Source organism: Pimephales promelas, chromosome 16 (genome assembly GCF_988280905.1).
Source record: "Pimephales promelas chromosome 16, fPimPro1.hap1.1, whole genome shotgun sequence".
In the NCBI taxonomy this organism is placed as follows: Eukaryota; Metazoa; Chordata; class Actinopteri; order Cypriniformes; family Leuciscidae; genus Pimephales; species Pimephales promelas.
In genome coordinates, this window is record NC_142784.1 from 21,942,379 (window position 1) to 21,964,824 (window position 22,446).

General features: G+C 37.4%; 3 protein-coding genes across 4 annotated transcripts in view; 1 reads left to right on the plus strand and 2 right to left on the minus strand.

Moving 5' to 3' along the window:
• slc35f2l (info solute carrier family 35 member F2, like) lies at positions 1-3,772 on the minus strand. Its single transcript, XM_039670435.2, has 8 exons — positions 3,687-3,772; positions 3,204-3,379; positions 2,943-3,070; positions 1,987-2,146; positions 1,740-1,896; positions 1,593-1,645; positions 1,347-1,501; positions 1-505 (listed from the first exon to the last, which is right to left on the minus strand). The coding sequence occupies exons 1-8, from the start codon at positions 3,761-3,763 to the stop codon at positions 245-247; spliced, it is 1,167 nt and encodes a 388-aa protein (XP_039526369.2). The 5' UTR covers positions 3,764-3,772; the 3' UTR covers positions 1-244.
• Positions 3,734-8,653, minus strand: LOC120478658 (serine/threonine-protein kinase pim-2-like). The gene is made up of 8 exons (XM_089120803.1): positions 8,645-8,653; positions 6,213-6,347; positions 5,969-6,019; positions 5,477-5,837; positions 5,287-5,376; positions 4,904-5,021; positions 4,716-4,803; positions 3,734-3,783 (listed from the first exon to the last, which is right to left on the minus strand). The coding sequence occupies exons 1-7, from the start codon at positions 8,651-8,653 to the stop codon at positions 4,797-4,799; spliced, it is 771 nt and encodes a 256-aa protein (XP_088976929.1). The 3' UTR covers positions 3,734-3,783; positions 4,716-4,796.
• The window catches only part of vps53 (VPS53 subunit of GARP complex), a 22,510-nt gene continuing 8,705 nt past the window's right edge, over positions 8,642-22,446 (plus strand). The window contains exons 1-13 of one of the 2 annotated variants that reach the window (XM_039670892.2): positions 8,642-8,806; positions 9,741-9,821; positions 10,178-10,227; positions 10,326-10,392; positions 14,951-15,037; positions 16,567-16,682; positions 16,774-16,893; positions 19,168-19,246; positions 19,366-19,509; positions 19,599-19,741; positions 20,813-20,954; positions 21,051-21,146; positions 21,888-21,982. In XM_039670892.2, the coding sequence (XP_039526826.1) occupies positions 8,720-8,806; positions 9,741-9,821; positions 10,178-10,227; positions 10,326-10,392; positions 14,951-15,037; positions 16,567-16,682; positions 16,774-16,893; positions 19,168-19,246; positions 19,366-19,509; positions 19,599-19,741; positions 20,813-20,954; positions 21,051-21,146; positions 21,888-21,982 (1,307 nt within the window). In that variant the 5' untranslated portion in view covers positions 8,642-8,719. Of the gene's footprint in view, positions 8,807-9,740; positions 9,822-10,177; positions 10,228-10,325; positions 10,393-14,950; positions 15,038-16,566; positions 16,683-16,773; positions 16,894-19,167; positions 19,247-19,365; positions 19,510-19,598; positions 19,742-20,812; positions 20,955-21,047; positions 21,147-21,887; positions 21,983-22,446 lie in introns of both variants that reach the window. The other variant, XM_039670891.2, reaches the window with a different exon arrangement.

Sequence of the window (22,446 nt, forward strand, 5' to 3'; positions counted from 1 at the left end):
TTAATATGGCCGACAATGTTTTGTTTTATTGAGATTTACATTTCACCAAGCACTTCTCAGTCCAATAAATATCAACAAAAAAACGATGAGATAATTTATCTGTTTAAACATCAAATGTCATGAGATAAGAACATTTACGTCATGTTCAGTTTATTCATTGTCACATTTGATCTATCATCATAAACCACAATTAAAAAAGAATGACTATAAAAAGCTAGTGTGTTTTACCGTGGAATTATCAAAACTACATTTGAACACTGTTTATGACAACACACGATGACTGTCTTTCACTCAGCCGGCTCTTAATTTGAACTTCCTCTGCTTGTGCACAGCTTATCTCATCCAAAGAGCCTTGAGTGCTGTTGTTATCAAACTCTGCGGCGTGATTGTCACAACCTTCCTCTTCAGACGCCTGGGCAAGAGCTCGGTTCAGTGTGGGGACGGTGTTAAACAGGATGAACCCAATGAAGATCACCACCAGTGACACGATATACAGTCCTGAGAACTGAGGAAGAACAGGTGAGAATGAAGTTTGCAGTCATACAATGTATTTATTTTTATGCAACATGGACTGGTTGTAGAAAAAAAAAATATTTTTTATAAATAAAATACTTTTTTAAATAATAAAAAACTTTTTATAAGCAGGGGACACAGGGCACTTACAAAACCTTCACACATTAAAGAAATATAAAGCTCATATCACAATGACCTGGAATATTTGAGATAAGAACACAAGGACACATCTAGATACGTCTGCCACTTGTGTTGATGTCAGGATTAAAGAGACCAGAGCAAAATAAGACCTATTTTAAAATTAATTAATAATTTCTATTCAGCAATTATTTGATATAACGTTTTCTTAAATTAAAAGGTGGCCAGAAAAATGTGTAATAAACCTACCATTGCCGATTATAACTTTTATTACACTTACATTTGCAATTTGTTATAATCGGCAATGGTAGGTTTATGGAAATGGTAGGAAATTTTGTTGTTATGAACTTTCTATTCATTAAAAAATCCAGGGACAAAAGTGTATCGTTTCCTCTAAAACATTAAGCAGCACAACTGAGCTGATTATAATAAGAAATGTTTCCTATATTAGTATGATTTCTGAAGGATCATGTGACACGGATTCAGCTTTGCGTCACAGGAATAAAATACATCTGAAATATGATTTAGACACGCCATGCTGGAGAAAAGCCCAAGAGGAAATAACATCCATAAAGTAAAAACATAAAATAAATAATGTTTTTTTTAACTTTATGATTTTTGATTAACTAACTCTATAGTGGCCAAAAAGTGATGTCCTGCGTCCTGAGTTTGTGTAAAGTAAATATGTTACTTACATTGTATTGGAACAAAAAGAGGCCACAAAACAGGCTGAAGATGTCTCCAGTGAGTAAGGACAGATTCACCGCTGTGGCACTGGTCATCTTTATCACCACAGGCATGAAGCTATAGAAGCCGTACATGCAGAGCGCATATCCAGCCAAGAGCAGAGCTGAGGAGAGAACACAAAAATCAAACCTCAGATGAGGTCATCGACATACTGTAAATGGAAGGACTTTTAATTTCACATTGCAGTACTTTACCAATTTCCCATGTCCACTGAATTTTAGACACTTCGTTATGTTCGAGAATCCCTCTGCAAGTGACAAAACACAACAGTGCAGAATGCAGATGATGTAGCTCTGACTTTTAGCATTAGGTCTTTCCTGAAGTTCATTAACACATCTTACAGTTGTATTCCACTGATGATTGACCCGAAGAGGCCGACCATTCCCAGAAATTCCACCCTGCTCAGATTCTTCACCGTGTATTCCTGGCACACATTGGAGATGGCATACAGAGTGGCACTGACTAGAACCAGACCATCACCGAGGAGAATGTCACTGGCTGTTGACACAGGAATAAATAATGGCCACGGTTTGATTTAGGTTAGGTTCTGTGCTAAATTATCTTGTGGAGAAGCAGCTTGCCCCTCACTAGATCCCAGGTCTTGGCCAGCGAGGATGTCCGCTCCCACCATGGCTCCCACACCAGCCAGACATATACATACAGCTACATAGTGAATGATCCTATAGCGGGTCTTCAGGAAGAACCAGGACAAGATCATCAAAACCGGGATAATAAAGCAGTCCAGAAGCTGAAATGCAGTCAGTAAGGCCAGTTAGTCAAACAACAACTTGCTTTGAGAATTTTAATCAGATTCTGTTTTGCAATGTGTTACAGGTAGTGACACATCAGTGAATTAACAACATACACAACCATTTAAAAGTTTAGAGTTTTTTTGGGGGAAAAAATAATACTTTTATTCAGCAAAGAATTAAAAAAAGACAGCCCGTTCTCATCCCAAGGCGTCAAATCTTGACGCTTTTGACAATGCGCATACATCCAACGCACATGGCACCCTTTAGCGTCAATATGAGACGCATATATGGTCCAGAAGGCGCCTCCTAGTGGTCTAACCCTACCCCAAACCTAAACCTACCCATAACTGAAGCGTGTTATATTGACACTAAAGGGTGCCATGTACGTTGGATGTATACGCATTGTCAAAAGCTTCAGTTTATGACGCTCTGGGATGAGAATGCGTTGAAAAAGAGTATAGGCATTTTTAATGTTACTTTTTTTTTTCTAAAAATAGAATAATAGTATTTATCAAAAAAAAAAAAAATCCTGAAAATGCTCATGTTTCTTGATCAGCATATTATAATAATTTCTGAGTGATCATGTGACATTTAAATTCAACGTTGCTGTCAGGAATTACATTTTAAAATTCATTATAATATTTGAAAACACAACTGTTTTTACTGTATTTTTCATCAAACCAATGCAGTCTTTGTGAGCATAAGAGACTTATATATATACTGACCCCAGACTTTTGAATGGTAGTTTATGTAAACACACCGTATATCAACACATTCATAAAACTTTGTCACCTGTATGCTAGTTAATGTGGTGTACTGGTACGCTTTCACCACTGCATAATTCGCCTCCACATCTATCAGTCCCAACAATAGATACTTCCACCATTTTGTCTTTAATATCTGCAAAATATTGCCATCACCTACATTAAAAGAGAGATATCCTGAATATTACGTCCAAAAAACATTAGTAGATATTCTGAAAAATGTTTAATGGTTGATCAAGAATGAAACGCAACAACTAAAATAATTACTATAGGATTTGTGATCAAATACCTCTTCTGAAGATCAGTGCCATGGTGTAAGTGATGCCTAGGAGGCTGTAATTAATAAAGCTCTGCAGCATGGGTGTATCTAGGTAATAAATGGACGCCAGATACTGAGATGTTACAGCAGTCCCACAGATCAGTGCGGAGAGGCTTTGACCCATCAGCAGAGTTTTGAAAAGTTGCCTGCAATGAACATTTGCTTGAATATTTGCTTGAATTAACATTTGCTTGAATGTTCACCATTGGATGAAGGTTTTGAGACCGGTCAATCATGCACTATTAATAAATCCTCTGAACCATCTGGCATACTAATGATCACATACTTATACACATTCAAAATATAAATAAATACTAAAATAGTCTATAAATAATACTAAAAATAACACTAAACCCTGGTGATAATTTTATACACGACTTGAGAATGATTTTCAAGTTTAGCCTCAGAATACAGTATATAAACAACACTGAATGTAAGCTTGCATCCACTTACCATGTGAAAATATCCCTCCATTTAGGCAGTCCTTCTTTTATTTTATAGCAGAGAGTGTCCACCTGCTCCTGAGGCATCTTGTGTCTCCTCTGTGAATCTGTGAATAATAAGATCAATCATTTACAGTATAGGAAACAAAGTGCACAGCTGTAGGGATCTTGAATTCACCGTGGGCTAATGATGAACTTTAAGCTTAGGTTCTGGAGAGATTTAGAGGACAAGAGTTCACATTACAAACAGTTAACCTGTTTTGACTCTGATTATCTTCCAGAGACACCCATGAGGGTAATTGCGCTGGAGTTTGTATAGGACAAGTGACCTATGGTTTAGCTGTCGCTGAGCACCAGAGGTGGACAAAGTACACAACTTTACTTGAGTGAAAGTACAGATACTACTGGTCAAGTATAACTCCGTTACAAGTAAAAGTTGTAAAGACCTATTTTTACTTAAGTAAACGTACAGAAGTAGTTCCAGTAGTGAGATTGAATGTGAGATTGAATAATTGCACTCAATTATGTCCACAATGTTTCGGACACTCAAATGGCTTGTAATGGGATTCTAAACATCATGAGTCTAAACATCAAGCACATCAGTCGGGTTCTGACGTCAACCTGACTTTCATTTCCAACAAAAATCCAATTTGTAACAGCTCGACTGTGGAGAGAGTCAGCAGCACTAAATTTCTGGGGGTGCTCCTCTGGCCAAATTATCAAACATATTGCGATTATGATTCCAGGCTGCATCACGTCAAATTATGGAACGTCATAATATTATACATAATTGTAAGCATGACGAAACTGTGTTATAGTCCTATGTAGGTCTGGTATAGCCTCTGTGCTGAGGACTGTACTGAGGACGGACCAAATAAGTTTTACATTAACTAAAAAAGAACTGTCCCATAAGAGTAATTATTTGGCGAATCATGGTTGTGCCGTGTGTTTTTCATGAGTTATAAAGTGGTCTCTCGTGGTCATTAAATAAATGAGACTAATCAGTTTCACTCTCCCCTATTTTACAAAAAAATCTCACCAAGGCTCCGGGCGCCACATCTCCACTTCAGACTGTCTGATGAATGGCTTGTATTGTGCTCTTCCTCACTGGAGATTTGGATCACCTGCTGAATGCAAAAACGTACATATTTTAAAGACCCACTACATCGGATTTCAATGTAGTTTTCTTTTTATCTGTCTTCCCTCAAATAGTATGTTACACTATACCTCCTGAACAATTTTCTACACCATTTTTCCTGCTTAAACCATTTATGTTGTAAAAGCTCTTCCAACGTTGGTGTCTTCCCTGGTGGACCAAGGCACTGATCCATGAAATCATAGCATTCTGTAAGTTTTCATGAGAGACCTGGTTAGTCATGCACATTCATTATGACCATGCAACACCTTAAAGTTTGTACGTAAAACTCTGTGAACATAGAGGCGCTCTGCTATGTTTTACATGAGCTCAGTTGAATTTTACTTATACAACAATTATTTTCAGTTCTATCCCTTTTTTGTTGCTTTTGGTGAGCGGATTGTGCTTTATATTTGTGTTTAACAATGCAATTGCTTTTGGCATTGTGTGTTTGTTTTTGGCCAAGTCCAAGTACCTTTGGAGAAACTGGGATTGTCATCCACTAACTGCATTAGGATTACACCCAGAGACTTGACTGTTTCTGCGACAGCTTCAGTTTTGATCTCTATCCAAAAAGAAAAACAACAGATTTTTTTTTTTTTTTTGAGAACTAAGAGACAGTAAGTTTATTAGTCACTCTACAAAAGACAAAAAGGCCAACTTACCTGAATTTGTAATTGGCAGACCAAGGCCAAAGTCTATTAATTTGATCTCCAGTGTCTTTGTGTTGACCAGTATGTTCCAAGAATGGATATCATTGTGGAAGACACCTTGGGTAACACATTGATTTGCTGCGAGCAATGCTTGAAGCACCAAGCCACGTATCACTTTTTCCTTCAGATGACGTCTGCTTTGAATCATGAATTCGTCCAAAGTCATACAAGGATGTGGATATTCCATGATGATTATGTGTCGATCTGCCTCTTCAAACCAGTCCAGCATCTGGACAATGTTGGGGCTGATCGAAGGTTCTTTCACCAGCAGATTGAGAGCCACTTCCTGAAACAGAGGCTGGGAATACCCAGGCTAGAAAAGTATTCCTCAAAAAGATTAGCTTACTACTGCATGCGTGTGCTTGATTTCTCTCACTATTTAATAAACAGTAAACATGAAATTAGATATATTACACGTCATTAGATATAGTCTCACCAACTTACAATCAAAATATAACGGTCCTCTCTACTCTTAGGGACACATTTGATAGCGACCTGAAAATATGAATAAATATGGTAAATTAATCATAGCAAATCTTCATTTAAAATGTATTTAATTAAAATGTAATTACAATCTTCAATGTAAAGTTTTGACGCCAGTTTTGATCTAAACTGGAAATTGATATAGGTTATAACTTCAAAGTTCACAAAATATAATGGACAGATAAAAGGATGGTTAAGTGTCTACCTTCTTGCCATCAGATTTGCGAGTCCCCACAAACACACTGCCAAAGGCTCCTTGTCCCAGTTTCTCTCCCACTCTATAAAGCGAGTCAAATAGAGCTGGAAAAAAAACAATACACACACATTCTAATGCTTGTTTCTTTGATAGTCTTACATGAACTCATTGCATTGCTGGCTGTGACTTTATAGGCAGAATAAATATTCATCTGAAGAATGTGGATATTAACAACTCGTACACTATAGGGACATCTGTCAAGCAATAATAAAACTGAAAATAAAGACAGAATTCACATGAACCAGAGTAATAATAAGGCAATGAAACCAACGTATGTCAGGCGTGGATGTGACACGGGAAGGACCTGGCTGGGGATCTTCTCTATCTGTGGCGGGCTGTGGTGAAAGAGGTGCCACTTTGTTGCCTATGTGACATATTCTCTTGAAGAATGAATAGATGCCTTTCTTCTTCTTTTTTGTTTGTTTTTCTGAATAAATAGATGGGTTATCTTTAGAATTCAAACACAGAGACTAGACTTCATTGTTGAAACAAAAATATGACCAAAAATTAAAGGCACAAAATAAAGGTCTTTAGGCCTAACTTCAACTCCCAACAACTGGCCGCTGTGGTTTCACAGATTAGATTTAGATTAACCAGGATTAGGCCTCATAGTTAAATTGTGACATTTAAGTATTTTGTAAATATACATTAAAACAAAACATTACTTGTTTGCATTTTGGGGAAAAAAACAATATAGCACTAAAATGTTTTAATCTAGGCCTATCTCAGTGCACGTTGCTTTCAGTTAAAACTCAAAAACTGCATTTTAGCCCAGGACTAGCCTTAAATTTTGTCTGTGAAACAGAGCCTAGTTAAAGCAAGATTATATCTTAAGATTTTAGGCTTTTTAAAAAAATGTTATTTCTATATGAGTGTTATTGGAAAGATTGCCTTTTGGATTTTTCTCCATAGTCGCTGCTATATAAGAAGCCTGTTTCTCTTCTGAAGCAACTGGTCGTTCTTCCATCATCTTCACAGCATTAAATATCCCAGTCTGGAAGTAATGTTGAAAGCCTCACGCTCAAGTGCACTTGTAGACATGAAGATTCACACTGAACAGAAGCGATAGAAAAGATCTTGTCAATAGAAAAGACTAGCTATATGTCTTTGTGACGTCATATACTAAACATTCGAAACATTCTTTTTTTGTTGTTGTTGCTGCATGCTGGTGACTCTTAGGGTCGTTCCAATTTCAATTAAGAAATTTTGACATTTATGATTTATGTTTTAAAAATATTTATTAGCTATAGTATTATTTGTCATATATTGTTTGTTTGTTTGTTTTTATTTTTTATGTGTTCTTGTAATAAAGTCTTCTGTTTCGATCTGACTGCTGTTTGCTATTTGCAAAGGACATGCTAGGCTACTTTAATGTTTTTTTGCATTAAAGTGTGTGATTGATGAATTGTTTTAAAACCAAGTTTGTCACACAAACAGTATAATAAGTAATATACAGTATAAGCCGGACTGAAAAGGAGATAGGCCTATTATATTGGAGTCGTTAAAATATTTCGATAATTGAAAGAAAATATTTTTTTTTTCAAATATTTTCACCACACTGTTAATTATTGAGATAGGTCTGTAGTTATTAATGTCATGTTGATCACCGTTTTATACAATGCAGTAACTCTAGTACGTTTCCAGGATACATGTAGGTCAATGATAAATTAAATAAAGCAGACAAATGATAAGACAGGACATGTGAGGCCATTTTCAGATTCCAATCCATATCTGGCCCTGCACGTAGGCTACTATCTGAATCTAAACTGTCGTTAACTTGCTGGACTTCTATTGGACTGATGGATTCAAATTAAGGAGAAGGAGTTTTCGCAAATATGATTAGAAGAAGTATTAAAATTAGGGTTAGGAACAGAGAAATCAGTAGGCTAGATATAGAACTCGCTTTGGTGAAAAATTGATTAAATGCATCAGCAATTTCAAAGGAATCATTGATAATTACATTATTTATTCGAATGAAATTAGCTTTATACCTTTAGCTACTGAAGTTCATAGTAGCCTAATAGGCAAACAGTCCGACAGACGAACAGTACTAGCAGTAAAAAGGTAGAAAAGAGAGCTTACTCACTCATACCCACATACACATTTCTACATAAAGACATAATCTAAATAAAATAGAAAATTAGACAAGCTCAGTCTGTTTTGCATTTAGTTAAATGGACTAGGAAATATTAATAAAGTCATATTGATGGTGGAAGCCTTTAATTAAAACCACAGAAATAGCCTATACAATAATATATTTGTCATCGTTTTTGAATTAATAGATAATAAGATCTCGCATTTTAGGATTATTTGAAATACTACGAGAATAGTCTCGTGTTGAATCTCCAGCTCGAAAGATGGCGCTAATGAATCACATTTACCCTGTTCATCGACAACGGTAAAGAAGCATTAACGTCAGCACAGTCAGGAAATAAAACGTTTGTTTACTGTTTACAATGATGGAGGATGAAGAATTAGAGTTTGTGGAAGATTTGGAGGCGATATTACACCTTACTCCAGAAGTGCAGCTGGCCATTGAGCAGGTAAGTGATCATTTGGGGTTGAGTCTGTTTTTATTGTAGTCAGTCAGAGTGTCTTCTCATGAGATGCTAATAGCCAGTTTAATACTTCTCCATTGAAGCCCCCTAAAATGTTTTTTCTTGTCTGTGTTGTAATTATCATTTAATTTTTTTGTTTACGTAGATAACTGTTGTCAAAACCGAATTTGTTTTAAAACGACGGACCCCCAAACGTAAATTTGTCATCGCTAGCTTGTATTTGGTGGGATGTGACTAAAGTTAGACAGGAAAAAAAAAATTGACACATTCAAGATTTTAAACAAGGGAGTCCGTTTAGGCATAAAATGAAGAACTTAAATTGCATTCTGCAATTTCTGTCGAATTATATTTGAATTAAGTATTTATTGGGGATTGTGAATGTGTGAAATGTACTAATAGTGTTAGTCTATGTTCTTAACACAATGTTTATTAATGTTTACCAAAACGCAGTGAGAAAGAAAAATACCTAGACTAAAGAATCATCATTGGAGAAGAATGATGTGCAGAATTGTTTTAATTGTTAATTGAACAATAATAATTCTAATCCAACATTTAATGTTCAACAATTTTATTCATTTGGCTCGATGATGCAATTTTCTTCTAGAAACAAACTTTGTTATATTATTTTCATGTTATCACTGTGAAGCTGGTTTGATACAATCTGTGTTGTAAAAAGGCGCTATATAAAGAAAGGTGACTTGACTTGACTTCCTCTGGCTCCAGTTGAGTCCAACATCAGGAATAGCCTACAACTGGCTCTTTAGATCTATGTGTTAAGGTCTTTGGTGCCACCTCAATGGACTCCAGTGCAGTAACGCTTGTTGTTAACTTCAGACTCACAGAACATCTGATACTCAATCAACAGACACTGCTTTTCTTGGCTTGACCTTGTCATATGACGTCTGTTAACTTTTTTTAGGTTTTCCCCAGCCAAGACCCTTTGGATCGAGCTGACTTCAATGCTGTTGAATACATTAATACCTTGTTTCCAACAGAGCAGGTGAGTCTGAATTAGAATACTTGCTTGCATAATGGTCAACATTATGAATATACCTTCATTCTGAAACTTTTAGTTCTGAGCAATATACTATGCTCAGAACTTAATCAAATTTAATGCCTGTCTATCTGTGTATAGGTCACCCATATTGAGGCTAGTGACCATTATAATACTACTAATATTTATTCTTTTTTTTCAGTGTGGCCTATTGAATGTTCATATTCTTGGCCACTAGAGAGCACTACTCTCTCTGAACTTGAAAATCTTATTTTTGTTGACTTTTAAAAGAGATAAATGAAATTAAAGGATAGCTGATGTATTTCAGTAGTGTTTATGTATCCCCCCTTATTATTTTGTAGTCATTGGCGAACATAGACGATGTGGTGAATAACATCCGACTTAAAATCAGGTGAGTTTTCAATATTTAGACCCTGATGTGGTCTGCATTTATATGTGGAGGTTATTGATTCTTATTAAATTCATATTGCATATAATTCCTTTAATCAGACGGTTGGACGACAACATCAGGACAGTGGTGAGGGGACAGACTAATGTGGGACAAGATGGCAGACAGGTGAGCATTTTGGTTCCACATACATAATGTCAGATCAATGTCATATGTTCTGTTGTGATCCAATCAAGTGATTTATAACTTTGAATAATTTAAGATCAAAATAATAAATAGTTTTCAGGTAATAGGAATAAATGGCAAATCAATAGGATTAAAGCAATGATCTGGGTTCATCAACATTATGCCACATGGTGTACCAGGCTGTAAGATGATTTTTTCATGACTGACTTTCTTCTGTGGAACACAAAAGAAGATTTATTGAACTGTTTTTGTCTATAAAATGAAGGTCAATGGGGTCCAAAACAACATCCCACTGACTTTAATTGTCAGCCCCACATTTTTAAAAATATCTTCCAAACCTGTACAACTTTCTTCTGTGGAGTACAATAGAACAACATGAGACATAAATGATGTTTGGGCGAACTAAATAAGTGTTTTTGTGCTCTAATCAAATCATTGTAGTGGCTAAAGCAGCTTTCGAATGTTGTCCTGTGCGCGGTAAACCTCTCTGTCCGCTTCACAGCTCTCGACATTATGGATGTCTTTTGCATCTCTTCCATCTCACGTCTCTGGAAGTGACCGAGGTTCTTGACAGTCCCAGATGCTCTGTCTTCCTGGAAAGGAAGGCACACTTTACCCCGAATTTTCCTGTTCTCTGCAACGGTTCCATTCCACATTGTGGTTTAGTGTCCTACTATTTCTTGGACCAGGCTGAAAATGTTGATTCAACACAGATCTTTTCTTAATCAGAGCAGCAGGCTGAGGTGAAATGCGATTGGGTTGGTAAAAGCCAGTGTGGTTGATGCCTATGAGTGGGGTCAGATGAGCTTGAATTACCCAGCATGCACCGCTTTTGGAAACTTGTCGTGTCTGGAGGGATCGCTGTTAATGCGGGGCCACGAGTCTCACGGCCCGTAGCCTTCTGAGTTGTTTCCACAGAGCAAAGGAAAAATCCTTTCAGCAGATGGGATGGCGGGGAAGTGTGGATTACACATCCCAACTCGAGGCTAGGAGTGATGGTGGAGACAGCGGGAGAGGACTGGAAAGACCCTCTGAAGCTTTTTTTTGTTTAGTCTGTGTAGTATTTATCAGTGAGATGGAGACATCCGTGTCTGGAACGGGATCCCAAGGGTCTGCTTGATGACATTTCTAGCTGTGTGGAGGAGGTGGACGGATGTGATTGTCTTAGCTGAGTATTTTCACCTTCTCCCCTGTGGTAAAGAAAATGCTAAAGTTAAAATTGTGCATCGAGCATCTTATATGTGACTGAGTCTGTTTGAAGTTTGGATGAAGCTGAGGGCTTGATAAATAGTGTTTGAGGCAGTCACAACACAGATGTTTCACCCTGTTTAAAGTCCCAGACTCCTCTCTGGTTTTGTTATCGTCTGCCTGCTGTTTGGGTCTCTGTTGTTTTAGAATAATTGAGATTCTATGTTGTTGTTTTTTTACTATTCTGAATTGGTTTTCAATTTAAATTTTATTTTTAGATTCTTTTTATTTATTTTAGTTTTTAATTTTTTAATATGTACATACATTTCTATTCATTTTAATTGTAGCTATTTTAGTACATCAAGTCAAACTGAATGAAACTGAGAAATGGTTCCTCGGGAACTAGCTGAAATGAAATTACATTTGTATATGGTTTCAGTTAACTATAATAACTCTTATGTGGATTAAGTGGGGAGTTGAAGGGGGGCGGGGAGTCTTTCCCTGACTTTTCTAAACATTTTGTGGTTCTTATCAACATTTATTTGCAGTGTGAGTAAAGTACTATTTTATATTATTGTTAATGGACAGAAACCTATTTGGAAATATTTTCTGAATTGGAAAAGCATTTGACAATGTGGGGAAACTTGTTAGATTTGTGATATCATTCATAAAGTAAAATCAACAGTGAGCCAAAACATTTGGTGTGAATTATTGGAGGAGTCCCTCACTTTGCCTGCCCCTTTATCTCACGCAGGGTTTGCGCTAATATACATTATTTTCCTCAGTGCTGCAGAAAGTTCCATATAAAAAGTTTGCCATGTTGTTGTTCCCAGATGGAGCATTCAGATGAGAGGTTTATAGCTGTCAGGGAGCCAGTTGGGATCAGGATGTCTCATGTAGTTTTTGGCATCTGGAGCTGCTTATTAGGAATGCCAAGAAGGAGCCTCCCCAAGAATGTAGTATAAATATTTAATCTAAACACAGGATGGAAAGTTTGCTGCATGTGTGGTTTTCTATTAGTCGTTATAGACTGATCTCTGATTGTCCCTTTGGAGTTGTTTTAGTCATCGCAGGCTTTGTTGACGGGTTTTATCGACTTAATGCCTATGTTTTAACCCTTGTTTGTTTTTTTTATTTCTTGTATGGTATTTGAGTATGTTAAAATTTATTAAAAGTATTTGTTTTGAAATTGAGCCACTGTACATTTTGCTGATGTCATAAAACTGTCATATCAACAATTTAATTTAGCTAAATAGTTTAACAGAATTGTTGAATACATGGAATACAGAAAATGGGCTTTTACAAAGAGTCTCATCCAATCAGGTTTTTACTGACTTTTAAAATAAATTTTACTTTCACTAATACAGTGAGACATTAAAATGGGTAATACAAAAAGAAATTAAAACTGCAAAGGAGGCGACACAACCATTCAAAAGTTAGGGGTTGATGAGATTTCTAAAAGAAAAATGTTTTTGACGAAAGTCTCTTATGATCACAACGGCTGCAATATTTGATTTAAAATATAGTATTTTGTAAATGTTGTTTTAATGTCATTTTAAATGTATTTTTTTAATCCTGCGACGGTAGAGATGAATTTTCAGCATCATTAGGTGTACTATTTCACATTTTTGTGGAAACACAGATGCATTTTTTCAAGATTCTTCAAGAAATAGAAAGTTCAAAACAACAACATGCATTTATAATATATATTTTGGTAGTAATGTAAAAGTCTTTACTGTCACTTTTGGCAACTTGCTAAACAAAAGTATTAATTAAAAATAAAAACTCTTACTGACCCCTGACTTTTGAACAGTAGTGTACATCCATTCCAATGTTGCTTTTAGTCAATATTTAAGCAATTTCTAGGTAATGACATTTAGAGTATACAAACATAAAAGGGGATAACTAGGGTGGTCATAATCTCTTCAGCAATTATAAGAAAATAATTACATGAAGGATAATCACCATTAGTGCACGTGTGGAATGCTGTAAATGATTGACCACATTATCATTATCGGTCTCATTCATGCCTGTCAGCAGCTGTTAAACTGTCCTAATAATCAATATTTTCTTTCTCAGTGCTCCTACATATTCTTTAGTCGAGTCACAACGCTACAGGGAAATGTAGCAGGCATCCCAGCATCCATGTCGTCCTGTAGTCTGTGGCCTGCCTAAACCATCTGTGGGTGGGGGGGAAACATCCTGAACCTGCAAATAGAGTCCACATGCATAGCAGCTGCTCTCCTTCCTGCCAGATCCAAATAAACCTCTCTCTTTCTCTTTCTTCTGATCAGCAGTATAAGAAGGAGATCCAGAGACTGTCCTCCAAAAAGCAGTGCATTTTTCTAACCTCGGGAAAAACGAGTCTGGATAGCTTCTTCTTGTGCACAACTACAACATGGCCACTTTAAGCTAGATGCATCCCAGTTAACACCTGGGCTCTAGTTCTGCTTTTTGTTCAAAGCCGTTAAAAGTCTTGGCATGACCTTGCAGTACTGCAATTTGAAAGGAGAATTGTTTTTTTGAAAGGAGGATGCATTGCTGTTAACATGGCGTGGCTCAAAGCACCTCTGTGTTTTTGAGGAGGCTTGTAAAAGTGGTAAATTCCAGGGGGCAGCTGGTGCCGGCTGTTAGCATTCCATTTGCCTGTGAAGAAGCAAGGCAAAAGGGACGGCCAAACTTTCTCCACTCTCAGCCCAGGCACGTCTCTGAATACATTGGCAGCAGCCAGTATTCCCACTCATCCAGTGTTGCAGCTGCTTTTAAAGGAAGTAGTAATTATGCATTGTCAGAGTCCAAACACTTCCAGTGTGGCTGCAGTGGGAGGTGTGCCACTTGCTGTGACTGCATTCGAGTGGCCAGGAAGGTCGGGAGCCTTGTGATGTGGTGGCATCAGGTGGGGCAACATGTGGACGGGCCAAAACTGCAGCTGCTGCAGTCTTCGCATACAAGAATGTCAAGTAAAAACTGGTTTCATCAGGCCATGCGGTTTGTTCCCCACCCTGTTGAAGCACAGACATCTTCCCACTAAAAATAATATACTGTAGTAGCTGAAGGGTTAGGAGGGCAGGCAGGAAGCAAGTTCATTAAAATGTCATTCAGCCTGTATTTTCATATTAAATATGGGTTCATTATTAATTGCTTTTGATGTGGCTGTAAGATTTAGATTGAGTGTCTTGTTTTTCTAATCGCCTAGTTTGAAAGCAATGAAACCAGCCCAACGCAAACTGAACTCAAGCCAGTAAACTTCAGGTTGCTGTTTCACAGAAAACATTGAACTGACGGCGAGCTGTAAGAAAACGCTACTGCGGTGCTGTTTGGGTCATCTTAGATCTTTTGTCTCCTCTTCCAGGCATTGGAGGAGGCCCAGAAAGCCATCCAGCAACTCTTTGGCAAAATCAAAGACATCAAAGACAAAGCGGAGAAATCGGAGCAAATGGTGAGTAAAAATAAGCCTTCTAGACAGGAACCTAGTCATTTAAGGTCTGAAAGTCAACCCAGAGTAAATAGCCATTCACCACCCACCCACCCCAACAGGCTGGGTAACTAAGGCACAAGAAACTGTGACATCCTGTGGTTTTGTCCACAGCACTCTTTGAGCCCAAGGTAATGCACTGGCCATCTGTGAATGCTATGCAGTGCAGAACTGAGGAAGGGCAAGGGGAGGAAGGCAGGAGAACAATAGCAATAGCTGTCCCTGTGTCCCCTGCAATATAAAGAAGGGTGGATGAAATATCGGTAACATAAAGGTTATTAGCCAATATTGGAGTGTTTTTAGTATTGAATAAATAATAATGATAAATCATCTTTAGTATTGGATCAATAGTAATTGAATTGTGCAGGTTCATTTTGTCTATTTTTTGAAAATGGATTACCTTTGCCATCATTTAATGCTCACGTTCTCAACACTAATAATTTAATAACACTTTGAAAAATAATCTTGAGTGTGTGTGTATATATATATATATATATATATATACTTTATGTATGTATGTGTATATATATATATATATATATATATATATATATGAAGAGTTCAGATGCAAAAGCCTCTAAGTGCCATTTGAAATTTTCTTCTAAAATGATCATTTTTATCAAGCTTGTATATTTAAGTTCAGTAATTTCACTTAAATGGCAATGAAGATTACCTATTAATTGTCATTTAAGTGAAATTACTGAACTTAAATATACAAGCTTGATAAAAATGGTCATTTTAGAAGAAAATTTAAAATGGCATTTAGAGGCTTTTGCATCTGAACTCTTCATATATATATATATATATATTATGTATATGTGTGTAAAAAAACACTAAATTATTGATGGGATTCCTAAACTTACTTGTCACGTTTTTGATTGATTTTTATTTTTTAGTGTTGACCAAGTTGAATGGACTTTTTTTTTTCATCATCAGCAATAAAGTTACATTTTTCGCTAATTTACAATATAATGTAATCTAATATAATACCATTCATAGGTTTATGTTCAAACAAATGTAAAACTAACAAATGTTATTCTTTTGACCTTTCTATTAATCAGAAAATCCGGGAAAAATAAATGTTTTCAACATTGATAAGAAATGTTTCTTGAGCACCAAATCAGCATCATAGAATAATTTCCATAGGGTATTGTGCTATAATATAATATTAGTGCTTTTATAGATTATTCATGATTAATCACATCTAACATAAGTTTTTGATTACATAATGTGTTTGTATATATAATCATATTTATATATTTGTGTGTGTGCATGTCCGTGTGTGTATATAGTATGTATACACACACAGACATGTGTATATATAAATATAATAATGTATGTACACATTATGTAAACAACATCTTTGTTGGATGTTATTAATCTAATTGAAAGCACTAAATATAGTATTATACATACAGTAATATTATAATTATTATCAACCAGAATCGAAATATCAGTGCAGATATCAATGCGTCTAAAAAAAAATTCTTCAGGTGAAAGAGATCACACGGGACATCAAGCAGTTGGACCATGCAAAGCGTCACCTGACGACTTCTATAACCACCCTCAATCACCTGCACATGCTGGCTGGCGGTGTGGACTCTCTTGAGTATGTTTATTCAACTTACCTTTTCCCAAGAACAGTATGTTTGCTCATTCATAGTGGTGTGCTAAAAACTTGTCTTGTTGTACCTTTGCAGAGCTATGACTCGAAAGAGGCAGTATGGGGAGGTGGCCAATCTCCTTCAGGGTGTAGTCAACGTGCTTGAGCACTTCCAGAAGTACATGGGCATCCCCCAGATACGCCAGCTCTCAGAGAGGTAAGGATACAAACACAAGGCTCTCTCAACACTGTTTATTTGACTAAATCAGGTGCTGAGAGTCTGAAGATCCTGTTTATGTTTACTGAAGATGAGCACAGGAAGGAAATCTGCTTCACAGTGTCTCATTATTTACTTTTCCCCCCACTTTGGAGCTTTCCCAGAGCGGAAAGCGTCTCTTTGTTTCAGGCCTTTCCCAGTGGAGGTGCTTTCTCTGGTTTGGGTGGTGCTGTCCACGTCCCCTGCAGGCTCGGAGACTGGGCCTTTTGTTCGGGTAGAAACGAGGCTCCGGTCCCTATGATTCTGTGCTTCCCATTGCTTGTTTATGTTGGATGCTCTGATAAGGCTGTTGTTTCATAAGCAGATGGCAAGGAAGGGTGTGTTTGATGTGGAAATGTTATTCCCCTGGTTGTTCCAGGTTCTAAATGTTTCTCTGGAAAAGCATGTATCTGCAGTTCCTTTTGAGTGCCTCTGTAGTCAAGTTTACCCATTCGGTTCATAAGAACATTCACAGGCGTCCTTGAGTGATGATGAGAGTTTGTTTGGATGAACGTGCATTTGTACATCAAGCGAATCCAGTGTTTTTGTTAAAACAGCATTTAAGTGTGCCAAAGTACATCATAGCTTTTTTTTTCTTCTGACCGCTGCTTGACTCATTTTTTTTTTCTTGTCCGTTTCTTTTTGTGGTGTAGAAAGAGATTATATTTGATGAGGGTGGGGATTTTGCCTAGGAATTTCCAATGTAAATAATATTAGCCCCCCCTTTGGTGATCGGATGGGCTGATTTTAGTGATGTTGTTTTGAACTACACAAGCTTAACGCATATTATGAGGACAAAAAAAGTCTTGTGATGCCTTATTGGATCTTTGTGATGTTTAATATTAGTACATGCCAAATATGGAGAAACTGAGATGCTTTCTTTCCGAGCCCGACTGTCCCTAAATGGAGATGTCTGGTTGGTTGTAACTTAAGGTGTGGCAGAGATGTTTCAGAGATCAGGGGTGGCAGCTGAGGGATGTGCTGTGGTTCAGACAGTGTGGAGGTCTTAATGGAGCTGGTGAGAGAGCAAATTGGCAGCCATGTGCCACGTTGAAGACTGGTGTCTGACTGGCAAGTGCATGTGTCTCCGTCTCTCTCTTTCACTCACTCACTCTCTCTCCCTCTGAGTATTTTGTTGTTTATTTTGGATGAAAATTGTGCCAGCAACTGATTCAAGAGCATCTTCTAATCAAGTTGTGTTTCTTCCAGACCCTTTTGGTGGAATTGGTCTTGTGTTACACTGTCTCTGATATTTTTAGTCAAAAGTACAGCCTCATTGTTTTATAGAATTTAAATTTACATCTGTTTTCATACATTCCCAATTGCCAATAGTTCTAATTCAAGCCAATATTTTAGGAGGGATCTAGGTACTAGCTATTCACATTACTCTATTTGTCGAGTCGAGATTATAAACAAAGCCTCATTATAAACAAAGCATTTAATTAAAGATTGGGTTGGCAATGTTTTTCAGAAACAATTTTTGTTATACTGGTTGAAACACTCTTAAGATCCTGATAGCAATCATAAGAATAGAAGTGACTTAAATAATAACAAATGTACATATACCTTCTGTGGAAGTCTCAGGACCAAAACATTTTTGTCTTATCATTGCATTCGGTCCGACTTTAGAAGGATCCCAGAGTCGGAAACAAGTGGATGGTTTATTTTAATGGCGTCCTGGATTGAGTTGGAGGATTCAGGATTGTATGTTTGTTCTGAGCATTTTGAGATGCAGTAGAGTTCGCAAAGAAGCTTTTGTTGAAAGATGAAGCAGTCAACTGTAATTTTGGATAAAATTGGATCTGAATGCAGCTGCATCACAAACCGCAAGTAAATTATTTCATAATGCTTTGTCTGTAAATTACAGTTTTGAATAGATAATGTTTTCAAAACACTTACTTGCGTGCAATAATGAGTGGGTGTTAATGCAGTTTCCTATGCAATGACGATGTTAGCCAATCATAACAGTGGCATTTACAAGGCTTAAAGGAGCCTTAGAAAACCGATTTTAAAACACAGGGTCAGAATGAAAGTCGAAAATAATAGTTTTTCCGCACACACACACACAAACCCATTTAAATTCAGTTGTTATTGTACAATTTAGCTGGTGTTGCTCTAGATTCTTACATTTGGTGTCTTGACTTAATTGTTTTGATAATCTCACTAGATCCCAGGGAATTCTGAAACTACCAGGTGTCTTGTAAACACTAACCCATGTGTTTTGCCCCTCCTCAGAGTTAAAGCCGCACAGAGCGAGCTTGGTACACAGATATTGGCTGACTTCGAGGAGACTTTTCCTGCCCAGGGGTCAAAGGTACAGATATTGCGTTCTGATGAAAAGATATTACAATTAATCATCTTTTAGTATTAATGCATAGCTAGTCTCTGTATATTTCCTGTGACAGATAAAAACATTTAGCTTGTTATTTACAGAAATCTGGTGGTCCTAGCATTGTTCTCAGAGATGCCTGCTTGGTGGCGAATGTCCTGGATCCTCGGATTAAGCAGGAGATCATCAAAAAGTTCATCAGGCAGCACCTGTCAGAATACCTAGTTCTCTTCCAAGAGAACCAGGATGTGAGTGTGTCCTTGTGCATCCTGTACATGCAGAAATTGTGCTAAACCATATCTCTTACGTTCTGTTCTGCTTTTTGTTCGGTGTACAGGTGGCATGGCTCGACAAAATAGACCGTCGTTATGCGTGGATCAAGCGTCAGCTCGTGGACTATGAAGAGAAGTATGGACGAATGTTCCCTGAGGAGTGGTGGATGACCGAGCGCATTGCTGTAGAGTTCTGTCAGATCACCAGGTACTGACTGAATACCTCGCAATAACACTGCATTCACATAATATTGACTCTTTATAAGTTTATTATGTCATTAGTCAAATTTTTATGTAAATAGTGGGATTTTTTTTTTTGCCAAGACATTCACATAAACTACGATCAAATAAATTCCTGAATGCACATCCAAAAAGTAATATGCATACATCTCAAGTCATGTGACTGTATAATAATAAAAACTTCTAGTACCAGTTATTTTTATATTTCACAATATTATTGTATTTTTGATCAAATAAATACAGTCTTGGTGAGCATAAGAGACATAAAACATTAAAAAAAACTGTACCACCACAAAGCCTTTGAACTGAGTGGATGTAGGTACCTCTACATATTTTGTGTTTTGGGGGAAAAAAGAGAATATGAAGGAAGGTATTTATAGTAATTATGTATTTTGCTGTCTTCAATGACAAAGCCAGACATGGGTGCATGAGTCTGACAAGTCTTGAGTAGACATGATATCAGCACAGCATAAATCCTCATTATCTCCTTTTACATGTGCATTTAGTGGTTAGCTTAGAAGAAGACTAGACATAAAGCACACCACTATGGCATGATTTAGAAAAAACATAATTGTGCACAGTATGACATGAATGATTAGATGGAAAGGAACTGGTTACATGTCTGGAATTTCAGTAGTGGTATTGATAAAGTGTAAAGTAGGCTATGTGTGTTGTCCATAGTCGAATTCCTCTCAAAAGAGTCATAACAAAACCCTCAATCCCTGGAAAGAATGTCTGAGGTCCACTGTAATCCAATCTAATACATTTCTCATTTTTGACAACTTTATATAAGAATGCATACACCACACCACCATCTCCTCTCTATGTTGGCTCTCAAAAAGGTTCTTTTTCAAGCTGACGGTAACAGGATCTTTCCTTTTAAATATAACACTGATCCACTGTGTTCCTTTTATCAGCCAAACCAGGCATCTGCACACACTGGCCTATAAAAGCACTGACCTGTAGCTTTAGACGCAGGGTTGTGAGCAAAACCTAATGTGCCAAGGAGGACTATGTCTGTGTTTCATTTGCCCATCAGAATCGAGCTAGCCAAGCTGATGCGAACCCGTGCCAGGGAGATCGAGGTCAAGCTTTTGCTCTTCGCTATTCAAAGGACCACCAATTTCGAGGGACTGCTGGCTAAGCGCTTCTCGGGGTGCACCTTGAACGACGGGCCCGGGGTGAGGAAATTGCGGGCAAAGAGCTTTACTGAGGCGCAAACATGCTGGCAATCTGGCTGTTGTGTGATGTTTCTTTTCCTTTGCTCTCTTCAGCAGAAAAAACCTGAGACGCCTCTAGAGCCAACAAACCCCTTTCTGGAAGACGAGTCAGGAGAGGACAACGTATCAGAAAAGGAGGAAGATCTGGATAGAGTGAGGCTGCTTATCTTTATTTGCTCTCTATCATGCAGCAATGAGCCTATTTGCACCGTATCCAGTCTACTCCACCCATCTTCTGATAAAAATTTGATACCGCATTTGGTTCCATTCCAACATGCAATTTACATTTCTTTCTAATGTAGTTTAATTTGACTTGCATCTGAACTCTAGCCTGGATCATCAGGCGCTTATTTTTGACGTGTTATGAAAACATTCAAGACACTGTGTGTTTTAGAAGTTTTTATTTGCTATCGGCTATTGACTTTGGCTCAGGTCCTATTTATTGCACACTTATTTCCTTTTTATCTTCAAATTGGCAATGATGTTCTCAGTTTTAGGTGTTGTAAGAACATTTCTGATGATTTGGGTTCCTCAAAAGTTCAGTTATCACTGTGGTGTTTTTGCAACAGAATTTCCTTTCACCTTCCTGTCAAACTGTAGCACATGCCAGGGTTATTGTCATTTTTTCAGCTTGTTTCTTAGGCAGCATTTCTCATTTTCATTCTGTTTAACTTGAAGCACGAAAATAACAACTTTATTTATTAAATACAAATGAATAAAAACTAAAAAATTTAAAAAAATATATACTAAACTGATAAAAATGCAAAAAAAAGTAAAAAAAAAACAGCTAATAAACTAATCTAATTAGCATTTCACTGATAATAAAATGACACTGGCACACATAAAGGAACCTCTTAAGACATGTCTGATTGAGTAATGTGTTGCTGTTCACAGCCAAAGAAGCCCAAGGCTCCAGACAACCCCTTCCACGGCATTGTGTCCAAGTGCTTTGAGCCTCATCTCTACGTTTACATCGAGTCGCAGGATAAGTGAGTGAATGTTGTGCACAATCATGTCAGACAAGCCAAATGGCAATAAGCCCATTCATTTGGTTTGTGATCGTTTCTCTCTTGTACACCCCCTTTCAGTAGTTCTCTTGTTTGACTCTCTCCACCTCACCACTGAGGCAAAAATGGTTTCCATTAGCTGGTAACCACTGATGCTGCAGACAACCTGAAAATGGCTTTATTCGGCTGTTCTCGTTCTCGTCCCCACTTACCCTCTCTCTCCCTCTCACCCACGGTGCTCCCGGGAAAAGGACTTCTTGTACAGGCCCTTCTCTGGCCCATGTAACACTCTGCTGGCACTGCCTAAAGCAGAATGACCTTTCTGCTAACAATGGCTTTCATTATACCAGTTCACACTGACCTGTCTGGCATGAGATTGTCCACATTCTTCTCTTGGGGTCAGCATCTATCTGATTACTCCGTGCTGAGAGAGATGGCCTCCTTAC

Bases quoted from the DNA above. Each gene is read 5' to 3' on its own strand.
- slc35f2l (XM_039670435.2), bottom strand. From the start codon at position 3,763: ATGCCTCAGGAGCAGGTGGACACTCTCTGCTATAAAATAAAAGAAGGA. The intron at 1,897-1,986 runs GTGAGGGGCAAG...CTGTGTCAACAG, and splicing joins TGGCCAAGACCTGGGATCTA to CCAGTGACATTCTCCTCGGT. The intron at 1,646-1,739 runs GTAAGATGTGTT...TGTCACTTGCAG, and splicing joins ATCATCAGTGGAATACAACT to AGGGATTCTCGAACATAACG.
- LOC120478658 (XM_089120803.1), bottom strand. The intron at 6,020-6,212 runs GTAGACACTTAA...TCATATTTTCAG, and splicing joins GCAAATCTGATGGCAAGAAG to GTCGCTATCAAATGTGTCCC. The intron at 5,022-5,286 runs GTACTTGGACTT...GAAAACTTACAG, and splicing joins CAATCCCAGTTTCTCCAAAG to AATGCTATGATTTCATGGAT.